This window comes from Xyrauchen texanus, chromosome 44 (assembly GCF_025860055.1).
Source record: "Xyrauchen texanus isolate HMW12.3.18 chromosome 44, RBS_HiC_50CHRs, whole genome shotgun sequence".
In the NCBI taxonomy this organism is placed as follows: Eukaryota; Metazoa; Chordata; class Actinopteri; order Cypriniformes; family Catostomidae; genus Xyrauchen; species Xyrauchen texanus.
In genome coordinates, this window is record NC_068319.1 from 22,593,320 (window position 1) to 22,610,105 (window position 16,786).

General features: G+C 35.7%; 1 protein-coding gene across 1 annotated transcript in view; it reads right to left on the bottom strand.

The window, feature by feature from the left end:
- Window positions 1–6,438: 6,438 nt before the first annotated feature.
- Window positions 6,439–16,786, bottom strand: part of sppl3 (signal peptide peptidase 3) — a 55,830-nt gene continuing 45,482 nt past the window's right edge. The window contains exon 10 of the mRNA XM_052117358.1: window positions 6,439–9,123. Within this exon, the coding sequence (XP_051973318.1) occupies window positions 9,052–9,123 (72 nt within the window). The 3' untranslated portion in view covers window positions 6,439–9,051. The remainder of the gene's footprint in view (window positions 9,124–16,786) is intronic.

Consider the following 16,786-nt stretch of genomic DNA (forward strand, 5'->3'; position numbering starts at 1 on the left):
CACACACTGCCTGCCTTCATCAGTTCACTACAGTAACTCTACACCTCTGTGTAGTATTTACATGTCTTGTATAAAGCATACCTGCACATGTACTTGCACTTTTTGAAGAGCAAACAGTTTGTCTTCATTCCATGGAACATGCTTTGTGTTTCAGTACTGAACATTGTTGTATTTGAGCTTCCGAGTTGTCTAAATTGTCATTTTTGTGATGGGACTACTGTCCTGCGCCAATGCATGGATGTCATTTCTGTGTTTTCTTTATGTAAAGTCTTTTTTTTGTATCCTTGTGTGTATCATAAGTTGCGAGGTTTACTGGATTTACATGTTCATGACAGGAATTATATATTATATTAGATGTCACTTTGCAGAGACAAGGTTAGAAAGCGATTCTGTCAAACTTCAGTCTCACTTGTGGTCTTGTGGGTTTACTTTCTAAACAGTGTGTATTTTAATGTTTATTGAGTTAGCCCATTTACTTCTAAAACCACAATTTTACTTTTTAAGTGAGAGACGATTCAATATTTCGTCCCCTATTATTGACATTTTGCCACAAGTCACAATCTCATGTTGAACTCATAATTTGTACTAGTTAACCTTGTACAAAACATGTGACTTCAATTCTCATACACAAAAACAAACCAATGAACACAACATCAAAGTCTAACCACTAACCCCAAACCTAAACCTAACCAGGATTTACATTTTGAAACTGTCAATATGAGCCCACAGCCTTTCTGCACTTTTCCATTCAAGTGAAAATTCCCTCATCATTTACTCACCCAGATGTGTATGACTTTCTTTCTTCTGTTGAACACGTACGAAGATTTCAGCTCTGTAGGTCCATACAATGCAAGTGAATGGGTACCAATAAATTGAAGGTCAAAAAATCACATAAAGACAGCATAAAAGTAATCCATAGACTCCAGTGTTTTAATCCATGTCTTCAGAAGTGACATGATAGGTGTGGGTGAGAAACAGATCAATATTTAAGTCCTTTTTTTTTTTTTTTACTATAAATCTCCATTTTTACATTCTCATTTCTCTTCTTTTGCTTTTGGCAATGACATTCTTTGTGCATATCACCACCTACTTGGCAAGAAGGAGAAATTATAGTAAAAAAAGGACTTAAATATTGATCTGTTTCTCATATCACTTCTGAAGACTGGATTTTAACACTGAAGTCGTATGGATTACTTTTATTCTCCCTTTATGTGATTTTTTGACCTTCAATGTTTTGGTCACCATTCACTTGCATTGTATGGACCTTCTAAAAATCTTCGTTTGTGTTCAGCAGAAGAAATAAAGACACATATCTGCGATGGTATGAAGATGAGGAAATGAGAGAATTTTCATTTTTGGGTGAACTATCCCTTTAAGTAAACACAAAAGTCAGCCTGCTCTCTTGAAAATGACATGACTGTGGCAACATTTTTGCTATATTAAATTATGTGGTTCACAGATCGCTGCAGGTTCGAGGTGAAATGTCCACTGAGTCTAAACTATGAGGGGCACTAAAAGTAAGTAAAATGTTCTCTCAAAATGATGAGGTTTTAAAGTTAAACTTAAACCTAACTGATAGTGTCATATAAAGCAAATGTGAGATGCTTTTTCTTCTTCTATTTTTAAATGAACAAAACTAATGTCCCTTCCCTACATCCATCACCTAAACCTAACCGATAATGTATTAAAGCAAATGTGAGGTGAACAAAACTGGCATCCCAACCTAATCGATAGTGTAAAAAAAGCAAATGTGTTCGGCTCACTTGTCGACATGCTTTGCTGATCCACAGACTTCAGTTAACTTCAGACCACGTGCAAGTTAGTCATGCTTGAATAAGCTTGTATATGTAGTTATGTAATGCAAGAAATACAATGTATCATGTTTCAAATCATGTGTTATAGTAAAAGTGTTGTGTGGAACAGACTGAAAAGTAAGTGTTTATGAACTGATAATCTGTTGTTTTACTCCCGATTTATGTAAAAGTGAATAAAAAGCAATTGTTGTTTTTTTGGAGATATCTGTGGTTGATGTGTAAAAAATATTCAAGGGGGATGGTGTTGTCAAACGTTTGGGGGGGGAGGGGGGGGGGTTAATGCTTATGATTTATTGACAAATAAGGTTGTCCGAGGTGTTAAAATGATAAATCATTTAAATACCTAATTTAAAACACTTGTGTCAAGTTCTTAGAAATATAATATTTGTGTGAAATTTGGTTTGATACATTTTTGAAAACCTTTACAGCATTTTCTAAACAAAATCAATAAAAAAATAAAAACTTTTAAATTGTCATGTGGTGTGATTATTCTTTGCACCTTAAACAACTTATTCATTAATTTCAAAAATATTTTTATAAATATTTTTCAAGGTAAAAAATATATTTTTTTTTAAATATTATGCATTTTTGAGTCAAGAATATCAAGAAGTTTTCTCAGAGTTACACCACATGACTTGAACAAAATGTTATTTTTCATAAAAAAATGTCATAATTAATATCAGCTGTTTTTTAAAATGTCACACTCAGTCTTGAGGGTCTAAAGGTGTTATGCTCTGTTTTATGGTTTTTATGGTCAACAATGGCAACCTGCATGCTGGTGACACCAAATGACTTTTATGTGAATAATTTCAATTGTTTCACTGCCACTGTTTTTTTTTTTTTAAGAAGAGACTAACTTTTTTCTCTCTAGACACCACATTACATTTTTTACTTTAAGCCCAAGAAAAAATATCAATATGACTTTAAACTCTGAGCTTGAAAACAAGCTCATCATAGAAGACGTGTATTCAAGTAAATGGTTGGTGTGAATTGCATTATTTTTCAATGTTTTTTTTTTTAATTTAATAGATCTGGACAAAAATTTGCAATCATTTCATTGACCCTTATGACACATGGACATAATATGCACATGTTACCCTCTGTTATTGTATTTTATGATGAATTTTGTGAAAATAATCCAAAATCTGAACTAGTATAAAGGAAGTTGATAAGAAATCTTCTTGGTGTAAGAAATCTGTTCTACACACTTTTATGGGCAAAACCCTGTAAATTGTTTGAATTAAAAACATGTACATGTTGAAACTGTACACTCGTCATAGCAATATCTTCCCTTCTGCTCTCTTCTTTTTTAAGAAAGGCAAATGTTTTCCTTGGACTGCTCTCTTGGCCATTTTTGAAAGTGTGTGAAACTTTTGAAAACTTGCATTGCCTTCAGCGGCATAACTTTCATGTGAACACTGGGAAGGACAAGTTAACCCATCACTAAACTCCGACATACTGTACCTGTTTGCTGGTGTCTTAAAAAAAAAAAAACCTGCCATCTTTTCGCATTGGAGAGAGAACTTGTGTGCACATGGTTGCCAGATTGCGGGACTAAGGCGTCATCCTGGCTGAATATTTCCAAACTGTTTCCAAAAGTGTCAAGATCTAATTGGAGGATTTCACCTATTGAAATCTGGCCACCTCACACATGTCGAAATCTAATTCTGACTGGCTATTCGTCATTATTTAAAGTCTGTTATGTATCAAATGTAGAAAATGTAATATTTGAACTTGCATGATTAGTTCCAAGCAATCAACACAATTATCTACAGGGGATGGAAAGGGGGATGGTGGTTTTACAAGGGGCATGCTTTTTGGTATATCTTGCAACAAGGGGGATGGCATCCCCTCGTACCCCCCTCAACTCGAGCCCTTGTTATGATTTTGCCAGCTTTTAAACTGAAACATATTATATGAGTTCATCATAAGACTAAGTTTTCTGTAACATTCCTTTTACTAATGTCAATTAGTAAAATGAGTGCACCTACCCTTATGACAATCAAGATTTCAAGGCAAATTTGCTGCAAACTTGCCACAAAATAACCACTGATAATTTTCACATTCAAATGAGCTTTGTGGCAAACGAGGGCAAACTGTCCATTGTTGCCAAATGATTACTGGAGGTTCACCACTACCGGCAAAGAGCTGCAAACTTCTGGCAAACATCTGCGGCAAATCAAAAGCTCATTTGCATGTGAAAACAGCAAGCAGCAAATTTGTGGCTAGTTTAGGTTTTATGTAAAGTTAGTGGTCTTCTGACGTAGGGGCATTTTTACATGATTAAAAATGTATTTGTGCACCCCACAAATTCGAGCACTGGTTTTGTGGTATACAATGGTTTTCTCAATCTAAAACATCCCATCCCGCCCACAGAAATTAGTTTGATATCAAAATATGTGTTAAAAAAATTATTCAAACTTATTTTAATCCCTCACCGAGCAATGACTAGCTCTTTATTTCCCTCTTTTTAGTTTAGAGCCTGCCTGAGTACTTCTTTTTTTTTTTTTTTTTTTTAAATGACAACAGAAGCATATCTTTATGCTAATTATTAGAATCAACACTGTAATATTCTGTCTGTTGAGATATTTGGTCGGCCATTATTTTCCTTGTTGAAACATGAATGCATCATGACATTCAGTAGGAAAATGGGTTATCGGCCTTCACAATTTAGAAACTTTAATTGGTGGATTCAATGTTTAATCAACAAGGAAACATTTCCAGGTTAAGATACTGCTTCCAGATTAAGATTAACAGTCACTCATGCATGTTTTTTTCACGCAACTCTCTTGCATGGTAAAACTGTTTATTCGTGTGAGTACTCAGTGACCCCTCTCTGTGCTCTTGTTGTGTTAAGACTGGCTGACTCAGCACACATCACATGCATGAGAGGCCATTTTCCCTCAGCACATCTTCTCTCATTGCACGAGAAGTGACGTCACAACACTGCGGTCACGCGACACTAAATTGGACAATTAATTATAAAGAATTATTCAGCCAGAAATCTATGATTAAGAACGACATTTTGAATCAACTTAATCAACTTAAGTCTTTTCCACATTTACTTTCGGTTCTAGCAATACTAGTTTATAAATGTATTAATTATTTTGATAAAGAGGAATATTATTTTTAAAAAAAAGGCACACGGAATGTTGCGGTATCACAAACTATATGACCACAGTGGCAGCGAGCTGTGGATGTGGTTGCACTGCCATCTTGTTTTTAGTTTTAAAATTGCAACGCGATTGTGACTACACTACCATTAAAGGTCAGCTAGGTGATTTATATGAACCCTTGAGCGACCTTTGGGACATTTTTGTCTTTTGCATTTGTTTTTTATTTTTTATTATTATAATTTTGGTTAAGGCCAACGACATACATTTTTGCCAAAGGTGTGTATTTTGGAGGGATTTTTTTACATTTCAACATATTAATTAACATATTAATGTTAAAATGTAATACATCTATAATACACTATGTACACAAAATATTTACACTCAGGACCTTAAGGACAAAAATGACCCACTGAAACCAATAAAAAACGGCAATTTTTGGCTTCAAAATTTAAATATGCAATATTTTCCATCAGATGGTGCCATTTTCCTCATGTTTAGCCTATGGAGCAAATACATGCTTTTTCCTATTTTCTGTATTACAGAGCACTGCAGGCCAAGTGAATAAATGATGCAGCTAAAATTGTGTGGGTGTCTTTCTAAGAATTCACTCCTTGAACACTTTTCACATTTGTACATTTCAGCCAGAAAATATCATTTAAATATAGGCTAACCCTATTGTGTGCATTTATTTACTCAACACATTCAATTTGTGAGATGTTTTCAGTGAATATTTCCAATCCACAATTCTATATTTTTAAGTATAAGTTACAATTTATTATTTAACATATTTAATGAGCTTAATGCTTAAAACAGAGCAGGTCAACTTTTTTGTGAATCATCTAGATCAGCATTTTCTCATCATTTACTCACCCTCATGTCAACCCAGATGTGAATGACTTTCTTCTGAACACAAGCAAAGATTTTTAGAAGAATATTTCAGTTCTGTAGGTCCATACAGTGCAAGTGAATGTTGACCAGAACTTTGAAGCTCCAAAAAGCACATAGAGGCATCATAAAAGTAATCCATAGGACTCCTGTGGTTAAATGTCTTCAGAAGTGTAGCAATCACTTTGAGTGAGAAACTGATCAATATTTAAATCCTTTTTTTTTTTTTACTATAAATCTCCATCTTCACTTTCTTTTGTTTTTGCCAATTCACATTCTTTGTGAATATCGCCACCTACTTGTCAGGGAAGATCATTTCTAGTAAAAAAGGATTTCAATATTGATCTGTTTCTCATCCACTCTTATCATTTGCTTCAGGCAGATGGGTGGCATTTTCAGAGAGCTGTTTTTAAGACCATGTTTATTTTGGCAATTCCGTTTGGTGGTGCAGAAATTAAATGCTTCAGCTTTCCTTACCCAAAGTATAAGCAATAGTAATACCAAAGTCCCTTTCTAGGCTAAATTGTCTCTGGATATACTGATGCTTGCCTTAGCAAACACCACTATTTAAATGAGATGTTCTGAGACTGAGAGAAATGAGAACACTTGAACATACAGTTAGAGTCATGTTTATTTACAGCGGAATCCTGACTAAGGAGAATAAAGGGAAGGTTAGGAGAGCTGAAATATTTTCAAAACAGCTCATTTGGATCCACGTTTCACTACACTTTTTAATTTATTTATTCAAGTTTTTATACAGAATCCTTTTGGCTGTTAATATTGAGAGCTCAACAGAGCTAAGCGCCCTCTGCTGGCAGGGAGGATGATGGCGAGAGGAAAAAGTACAAAATGGTGGGGGAAAAAGGTGGGGAAAAATGTTACAGAATGGGATGAGAAAAAAGGCAATCTTCCATAAAAAACAACAAACATTTGTGTTTATTTTCAATGCAATCACTATGATCGTCATTTATATTGTTCTCTTCTTTCTTGTAATGTCTATAAGGGTGGCAGAGGGAAAGAGTGTAGGTTTGTGGCCAAGATGTCCATGATGCTCAGGTTAAGCAAATCCCACTTCCAACAGGCACACGTTTATACTGAATATTCAGGCAACATGTTGCCAGTGTTTGTGTCTAAAAGCGGTCCAGTCTCTTTGCCCCTCTGCCTTTCTCCTGTTATATTAATTCTCTTGTGTGACTCTTCGTTCACAATCCTGCGTCTCAGAGTTTCGCACAATCGCGGTTGCCCTGGAAACACAGCTTTGAAGAATGACAGTCTGTACAATTGACATGCAAGGCCAGACGACAAACAGATTAAAAAACAGGTAAAAAAAAAAAAGCTAACCTCAACAGACTGAGCCAGCAAAATGCATTATTTTCAACAACACGAAATCAGTCGACACATTTAACCCCAAATCATAAAACAAATTTGAAATTATATTTTGTATAAAATGTGACATTATATTCAGGACCCCCCCCACCCCATTTTTTTTTACACCTCAACGTGTTCGGATTACTTTTACTATTCCCAACGGTAATGATTGTTCTCATTACTGTAACAGACATTGTTATTGTATTTCATTACAAGGGAGTACTACTATGATGTCTAAACACAGTTTTTCATGTTGCGGTAAAGGGAATCTTATAAATAACTTTTTGGGGTTAAAATGAGTGCAAGCATCATGGAAATAATGTCACAAAACACAATAAAAAAAATCTTAAAAGGCCCTAAAAACAGGCTACATTTTCTATCTGCAAAATATAATTTCTTATTTGTTTCTTTTGATATTGGAATAAAATAGGACAGGCCATTTCCTTCTGCTGAACACAAATAGAGAACATTAGTCTCAATCACGCATGCAAAAAAATTGCAATAAAATTGAAAGTGACTATGACAAACATTTAGTCAAACATCTCCTTTTGTGTTCCACAGAAGAAAGAAAATCATACGGGTTTGGAGCAACATGTTGAGTATATGATTTTCATTTTGGATGAACTGTCCTGTTAATAGCCCATCAAGACCCCATTCATACATCTACACAATCACAATCAAACACACACAAACACTTCTTTTAAATGATCAAGCTGTACACACATTGGCCCTTTTGAACCACTGTCTCTCATGGAAAAGGATGTGTACATTAGGCAAAAAAGTGACCTAAGTGGATTGAAAGACCCAAACAAAAACATTTCCCATCATGTGCCATGTGTCATTTCATTTGGCTACGACTCCATCGAGATCTAAAAGCAATGAAAAATGACATAGTTCCTCCTTAAACACATTGTTGCCCTCATTCACACACTTGCACCTCAACATGATAAACCTAATACACGTGTACACATATATACATAGAGCTGTACACCCCTACAATTTATAATGCATAATTTCTGTATATGCCAAGAATAAAATCTTTCTAAATAAAATACATGTATCTGCAAAGGAGGTGGGGAGATTGTTGGGAGGAGAGACAGGGATGGATGCGGGGTGGGGGATTTATTAGAAGGGGAAAGAGAAAGAGAAAATGAAGTAAAGGGTAAAATACATCACTGTCCTCTACTGTGTGCTGGTCCCTTATAGGGTCATCGTCATCCCACAATTGTGGCGGACTCTATGTTCCTCATCCACGGTTCGTTTAGAGAAGTAAAAAAAAAGTCTCAGTCTGTAAATCCATAATGGTGCCGGACGGCAAAAATGGAAACACACTTGGAGCTCAAAGAGGCTCTGGTCACATCCAAAAACACCCGATCTGGTAAAGTGTGGTTAAGTTCTGTAGAATGGAAGTGGTGATTGGCAAAAAAGGAAAAGAGAGAGTTTAAAGGGATAGTTCACTCATAAATTAACATGCTGCCATCATTTACTCAACCTCACATTGTTCCAAACCTAATACGGGTTGACAGATAACAGAATTAAACATTTTGGGTGAAATGTTCCTTTATGAAAGATGTATTGACGAGCTTGAAGATGGAATGGAGCTGAGAAACAAAAGAGGAAGAGGAAAAAGACAGGATTTGAATAGCCAGTTGTGGATCAGGACACAGGATTTATAGAACGTAAGGAATGAGGAATATAGAGACGTGTGGAGCGCTTCAATCCTTCTGGCAGTGAAGTCCGCATACGGCTGTTCATCCGCTGGCTGGCTGATAACAACAGGAATGAGGGATGACGAGTTTAGTTCCTCTCTTCGAACTCTCTCTCTGATAGGTGGGTAGGGCGCAGAATCTGTGCTGGTTGGAGCAGCATCATACCTCCAGGAAACGTGAGCTGCTGGCCTTGGAGTGGAATGGCTCCGACCACATGCGCCGTAGGTCCCCCTGTGGAGACAAAAAGAGAGACAGGATTAACACCACTTCACAACAGGAGAAATGTGACAGGCTGACACACACTGCAGAAAACAATTGCAGGCAGAATCTGGTTTCAGAAATATACATAAGGGCTGCAACTAACGATTATTTTAATAATTGACTTATCTTACGATTATTAGAATGATTATTCGACTATTCAGGCGAATATTGCAATGATTAATCATTAGCTCTTAACTGATTATTCAGCTTGTGCCTGACTTAAAACGTTGTATTAAACGTGCTTACTAACAATAGAGGACAAAATCATCTATTAAAAATATCTCTAAATGACATTCACTGAATTAAAGGGGGCAAAAAAGTTATTATAAAAAATTAAATTGCAAAAAATCTTGTTTTCCATTTAAAATAGTCTAAAAATCATTAAAACAAGATATATTTACTTGAGAAGCAACATATAAGATATTTAGACTTGCTTTAAGAGAAAGTAATTTAAACGTATTTTGTATATAAGTGAATAAAATGTATATAATTTTTTCCCTTGGTTATACTTCTGCGAGTGCAGTAAAGACAAAATATACTCATATTCAATCTATTCTCTAAAAGACAGTCTAAATATGTTTTATGCTGCTTCTCAGATGAATGCATCTTTTCTTTTTTTTTTTTTTAAAGGATTTTGATATTTTTAAATATTTGTATTTTTTATATATTATTCTCAGAAAACAATATTTTTTTCTGCAATATATCTGCTAAAGGAAATTAACATTATTTAAAAGGAGTTTTAGATGTTTATATTGGAAAACCAAATCAAAAACATATTTTATTTCAGTGTATAATGGGGCGAAGACTACCCTCTCACCTTTCTGTTCACTTCAATCCATCTTTACCTCAAAAAAATAAATATATATTAAGTAAGCTGCATATTGCCAATTTTCTTCATGTTAAGAAATGCACAGTGACACATATATTATGATATATGATGAATTATTATGATAATTTAGCTGCATTAAGCGTGCACGCTCGAGTGACAAGTGTCCCCATCAGCCAGTGTGCATCAGCCGGGTGGAGTTTCAGTCTCTCCTCCTTAGATCAGGACATCAAACTTATAGAAGAGGCGCCGACCGCACAGAGAAATGCCAGTTTCGGAGTTTGTAGTTATTTACATGACCTGCTTCCGTATTATTTTAACTTTAATAAAAGCTATAACGCATTAAATATAACTGCATTTAAGATGTAACTCCGCTGCGTTTCCTTTAAAGATGCTCGTCACACAAGTTTTGCTGAAGCAGAGCTCCAGCTCCACTTATTCCACAACGAGAGTGCTTCTGTATTTACTTATTTTGTATTTTTGTATAATTCCCTCATACTTTGTAATCTACATCACCGGAAGCTGTAAGGAAAGTTTAGAGTGCATCTTGACTGTGAACAGTTTTCTTCCTCTCCTCAGTAAGACGCGAGCTGCAGTGCTGTTCATGTGTCATCATTAGAGTTTCATATGATATCATGTTAAGTTAAATGAGATCAAACAACTATTCGACAATGGAAATTTTTGCAGACAATTTTTTTTGTCGACGTTGTCAATAACGTCGACTAATCGTTTCAGCCTTACTATACATTGAGTGTAGGTTTTGTGATGTTTCTAAAAAGTTTGCAAACCTGAACTAAACCTAACCCTAACTAACCCCCTGGCCTGTGTCACAAACTCAGTTTCAGTGGCAAGTTTGAGTTTAGTTTGAGCAAACTCTGTTTTTTTTTTTGGTCTCAAGTAGGTTTATCACCATAGCAACTTAAGGCTGATTTATACATCTCCGTTGAACCTACGGCGTACGTACATTGACGTATATATCATAACACACCAAAACCCTTCTACCAAGGGGAGCTTACAAGTTTAGCATAAAATTGCATAACGCATAGGTGGGCTAGGCCTACCCAAGATTTTATTATTATGCATTCGGTCTCAGACATTTGGCTCATTGGTCGCATCCACCCAAGAGAGCCTCTCCCTGGTTTTGTATCGAACAGGAAGTTCTTGCCTCTATTTCGCCACTGCGAAGCCTTTCTATAAAATTAACCCGAAGTTAAGTTACACCTCATTTTCTCGTATCTGCACTCAGTATGGACAAAAGAGTCCAGAGTGTTTAATTCAGACATTTATTTAAATGTTGTCTCAAGCATATGGCTGACCCCCAAATTATGTATTAAAGAGTTAGTGAGTGAGGTTAATACACTCTGTGACCTATATGGGAGTGTTGAGATCCTTTGAAAATACTGTTCAACATTTTGGGATTCACCATATCTCAGTTCTTTAGGTATTTACAGCTGCACCACTAGCTCTGTACTATATTTGGGAGTAGCATACACCCCCCTAAAGCAGCAGATACTCTGGGAGTAGTGATTACTGCTTTTGGAGGTCATGAGGCATCAGTGTATAACTCCCTGCTAATACAAAGTCTGGGGAACAGCGCTTTAAATCTTTCTCCCATAATCTCTTGAGAAAAGTTGAACATGATATTGGAGGGGGGAGTGTGGGCTAGGATTCTAAACGTCAAGTCTACATCTCGAGATGTAAGGGTGAGCCTTATGCGATTCAAGATTTTACATAGACTCTATTGGACCCCTTCTAAATTGTATAGGCTTGGTCTTAAAGATACACCCACCTGCTGGCAATGTCAATCAGAAGATGGAGACACAACCCATGCTTTTAGGTGGTGTTAAGATCCAAGAATTTTGGTTGAAGGTTCAGTTTTTTTGTGACGTTTGGGCACTCCAATTTCATTTAGCCTCAGACTATGTATTTTAGGTGATGGGGTGGTCATTGATGTATGGAATAAATGCATGAAGATTTTGGTCTTGACCTGTGTTTTGATAGGCAGGCAGGTCATCCTTAGGGGATGGAAGTCAGCTGAAGCACCCTTATTTCGTGAGTGGTATGCGGAGATGGGCAGGGTGGTGACATTTGAGGAGTTGGCACATAGAAGGCTGGGTAACACAGAATGGTTCATCAGGAAATGGAGCAGCAATTTAGCCTTTTTGGAAGGCTCTCAGTGAGGGGCAGTGGAGGGAGACTAGTTTTAAATGTGAGTGTTGCAACCTTTTTGTTTTTGAATGTATACTTGAATGTTTTATTTTTATGTTTCTAAATATTGTCTACTATTTTAGTGTCTGTGTATGTGTGTGTGTCATTGTCAGTTGGCATTTGACCACTAGGGTGCCTGTTTGTGTCGAGTGGGGGAGTTAATGTTTGGCGGGGAAGGGTTGTAAATGTATACAATTTGATTCCAAATATTCTGTTATGTTTTTTATGTTATAATTTATTTCTTATATGGAATCCATAAAAAAATTAATAATAATAAATACAAAAAAATCTGTTAAATCTTAATATCAAGGACCACAACAGAAATAGGTTAATGACTTCATTCTAGTAACCTTGAAAAATAAAGAGTTGTGATAAATTTAGCCTTTTATTGTCATCTAAACAAAAACTTAATTTTTAACATCGGCTGTGAAGGGGTCCATTTTGTGTTTAGCCATCTTATTTTTCTATGAATTTGTTGTTATATTTTATCTTCATTGGAATTTATTAGTTTGCAACATTTACGATATAATAACTATAAATCTCATTTGCTGTATAACATCTCTGATCTTGAGTTTGTTTGAGGAATAAAAAAAATATGGTATAAAATAACTAAGAGACAATGTTCCTCTTGTTCTCATTCTAACATTCTTTCTAACATGCCTTCATGTGAACCGACTGGTGTGTGATAAGAACAGGCTTCCACAATAAAAACACAATGACCCAGTGTCCTTCACTCATGCATATTTATTGGCTTTATTAGCCATGTATTAAACAATACATGCGTCAAACCTAAAGAATGTATTACCAACATATTTTAATGCATTCAGTCACGCACAGATTATTACAGTAAATGTCAGTTGGTCTGCCACCGGTTCAGCTGCATTACAGGAAGAGATCAGTGTGACATTTTGCTCAGGGCACTTCAAGGTGGGACAGATTGTCTTTGTTTTTCAGTGTCACTGGCATATATAGAAGTAGAGATGTGCAAGACTACATTTTCAAAACTGACATCAACTGGAACAGTAAAAACACATGGCTTTAAAATAAGTACTATTTGTAGAGATCAGTGTTTTAATCTTCTATTGGTCACACGTCTACTCAACTAAATTTGCTGGTCAGAGTTTACTAAGCTTGAACTTTGGTATGTAGCAGAATGCGAAATTTCTTCGCATGAGCTCACATTTTTGGTCTCCCGCATATGGATGCGTTTAAATGGGAGTGAATGGAGTTCAAAGTGTTCACCATTTACTATTTTTACTTTCCTAACTTAAATTAAGTAATCATGGTGGGATGCTCAAAAAACAAAGCGAGGTGCAAGGTAATGGCCAAAGGCTTCTGTCTACATGTGCATGACTGTAGCAGCATCGCTTTAAAGGGAATTAATTTAAAGATGCAACTTTTCCAAGGCTTTTCTTTAATATGCAAACTGTTTAACAGCTAAAGCACAGCATGTTAATTAAACCTATAAATCTGTGCATATCATATTTGATGCAAGATTTTCTAAAGGCTCTACACATTAACATGATTTTTTCTACAGATTTGATGCTTCTGGGTTTTGACTGAGAAGCAGATATGTCATTAAAACAAAATATTCTAATAAAATAAACAATTATTTGCATAAAAGGTGACATTTATTCCAAACATGCCCATGCCGTGTGTGTGTATGCAGGAGAGAGAGATTTTGGCTATTAATTCATTTTAGATGGCCAGATGTATATTTGAAATTCTTTAGAATACATTTTATATTCAGAATACATTTATTGAAAATACATTATTTTATATAGGCTATTGTATACTATGCTTATTATGATTTCTATGCTAAAACAAAATTGCTTATATTTTCGCTTATTTTGGGTGAGGCATGTTCCTTATTTTGAGTTTGTTTTTCCAGACCAGGTAACTTGTTTCTTGTGAGTTTTGACAACAATGCAATTGGTACATCACTAACGAATACGAATTCCCCTAACCAATACGAATAACGAGTATTTTCATTTTAAAAAGAACCAATATAAACCATTCTTTTATTTTGTTTTAACCAGTTCCCAATTGGAAAGGAGGTTGCAGAACACAATGATACAATTTCTGCTCAAAATAAACTAAAATGAAACATATTTCGATATCATAAAGCAGTCTTAGACTACGTCCACATTAATGCGGATATATCTGAAAACGTAGTTTTCAATATGAAACACTCTCCGCCCACACTGCCTTCTTCCACAGGTTGCTTGTCCACACTAAAACATATGAAATGCTAAAACCCCCTTACTGCAGTGTTTCCCAAACTTTTTTCTGCCACGGCACACTTTTTAACGACGAAAAAATTATATGGCACACCACAATCCCACATTGACTAACCAGTCAATGTTTTTCCTTTTCAAGAACTTGTCCATGTCTTAGTAAAGTGTTTACTGTAAAGTCTCTATGCAAAAATGTAAAAATAAATTAGACCTCATCGTCCGTCATATTGACAGACACGGTTGTAAAAATTGCATCATAATCTATTACCAGTCATTAAAATTTTCATTTGAATGATAATAAGACATTTAATAGCTTTTATTTTCATTTTTAATTATGAACTTACAGGACGAGTATATAGCAGATTATGCATTTATTTATTTATGAAGAGAACAGATGAACAACAGAGACACAACACGAAGCAGAGGAATGTTTTTTTTTTTCACCCGTAGAGTTTTACAAAAACGCAACATTACAAAAAACCAAATACGATTAATTTAAAATATGAACAAAACACGTAAAAAATTAACAACTCAAACCTTCCTCCTGGTCCGCATCGACTTAAACAGGATGCTCTCCTGTGCGTAATCAAACGCAACTCAGCGCCAAGCGTCTCAATGCCCTCCATATGACAAGATTTGCAGAAAGCGTCACAGAGGTGCGATTTTATGAGTTTGCCAAGTAAAAAGTGGAAGGTGTGCACAATAAACATTGAAAACAGGTTTTTGGAAGAGAGAAAAAAGCTTGCAGTTGCTTTGATAGCAGAAAGTAATAAAAGGACTTGTTTATGTTTAGGTTGAAGTGTTTTCTTGGTGAATTTAAATTAGTTTAATAACTGGGGTCTTTGATATTCGTAAACGATAAAGGTAATATTTAATTAAAAGAAATTATGAGACATTCAATGTCTCCACAAATTTGGACAGTTTTTAAATATTTCTTGTTGCTTAGTACTCTCAAAGACATTACTGGTGAAGCAAAAACATGTGTGAAAAACACTATTGGTTGAATGATCAACCATGCATCACATGACAACAAATACATCATAATTTTCAGATATCTCCATTTTCCCGGTCCCCACTACAAAGCACAGACAGCATTTTCAAAGGTATCCACTTGGGTGAGTGTTTTCGTTTTGCTGTCAAAAAAGCCATCACACAGTGTGGACGGAAGGCCAAAAGATGCATTTTCAAACCAAAAACTCGATTAGTGTGGATGTGGCCTTAGTGCAACTCTTTGAATGGGTCTGAACAGGCTCACGGTCAATAGAGTACCCTTTGTAAGGACAGAATGCAACACTACGTTTAAGATGTAATAGTGCGCAGAAAAACCAAGCATACACAAGATTTCATGCGACTATCGGGACACATTAATATTTAGAAAAGCTAAAAACCAAACAAACATGCATGCATCAATCAATATTGTTCTTCTACACATGTATGTATTACAAGTGTAACATTGTTGTACAATTTACACACTACTCTGTAATTAGTCCTTTTTTTAGACATGAAGTTCACACCTTTTCCTTTACGCACGCACGCACGCACGCACGCACGCACGGCAACCCTCATGCAACCCAGCCCTTTACCAGCAAAAAAGACGGTCATTTCAAAAACACTTCTCACAAGTAAAAATAGCACAAATAATTAAAATGCACATACAAACACACATTCACAGAGCTTACAAACAGATAGAACAGAAATTTTAGTGACTGTTGTATTGAATTTGCTCTAATCTTAATTTGCTGAGCCCAATTCTATTTGTATGCACACATACCTGCTTCTATATACCAAAGATAACACTATTTTATCTTCTTGGTTTGCACATTTCATATCCAACAAGTACTTCTACATACCTTGAATGCAGGTCCCAAAATGAACACCTGCCCAGCACCAAATGCAAGTACATTTTCTGTATGGCCGGTGAATTTGCAGCGTCATAGGCCACTCTGGTGGGTGATTTTTGCTTTCTATCTGTTTATGTCAGCTTTTAAAATAGTTTTACACTTTCTAGTTTTGTCCTCAAGGTGGCTCTGTAGGCCTACAGAACAGTCAGTAACACAGGCGTATACATAGAATGGCACTTATTAGCACGTAGTCCCGCTGCTAAATAGTCTCAAACACTGGTTGTCCGCTGGCGTGTGGTGAGCGAAGGTGGATTCAGTGCTTTTAATTCAGACTTCAAATACCATAGGGATTCGGGATGACTACTCTTGGATTTACATTGGATGTGCGAGTATGTTTTAATTGCCCACCACCACACACAAATTATCCAGTAATGATTGCATTATAATAAAAACCGAACGTTCTTCAAGATGTCTGGTTTGTTAACGGTTTTTGAACGTGCATTATTTCAGTGATGCTGACA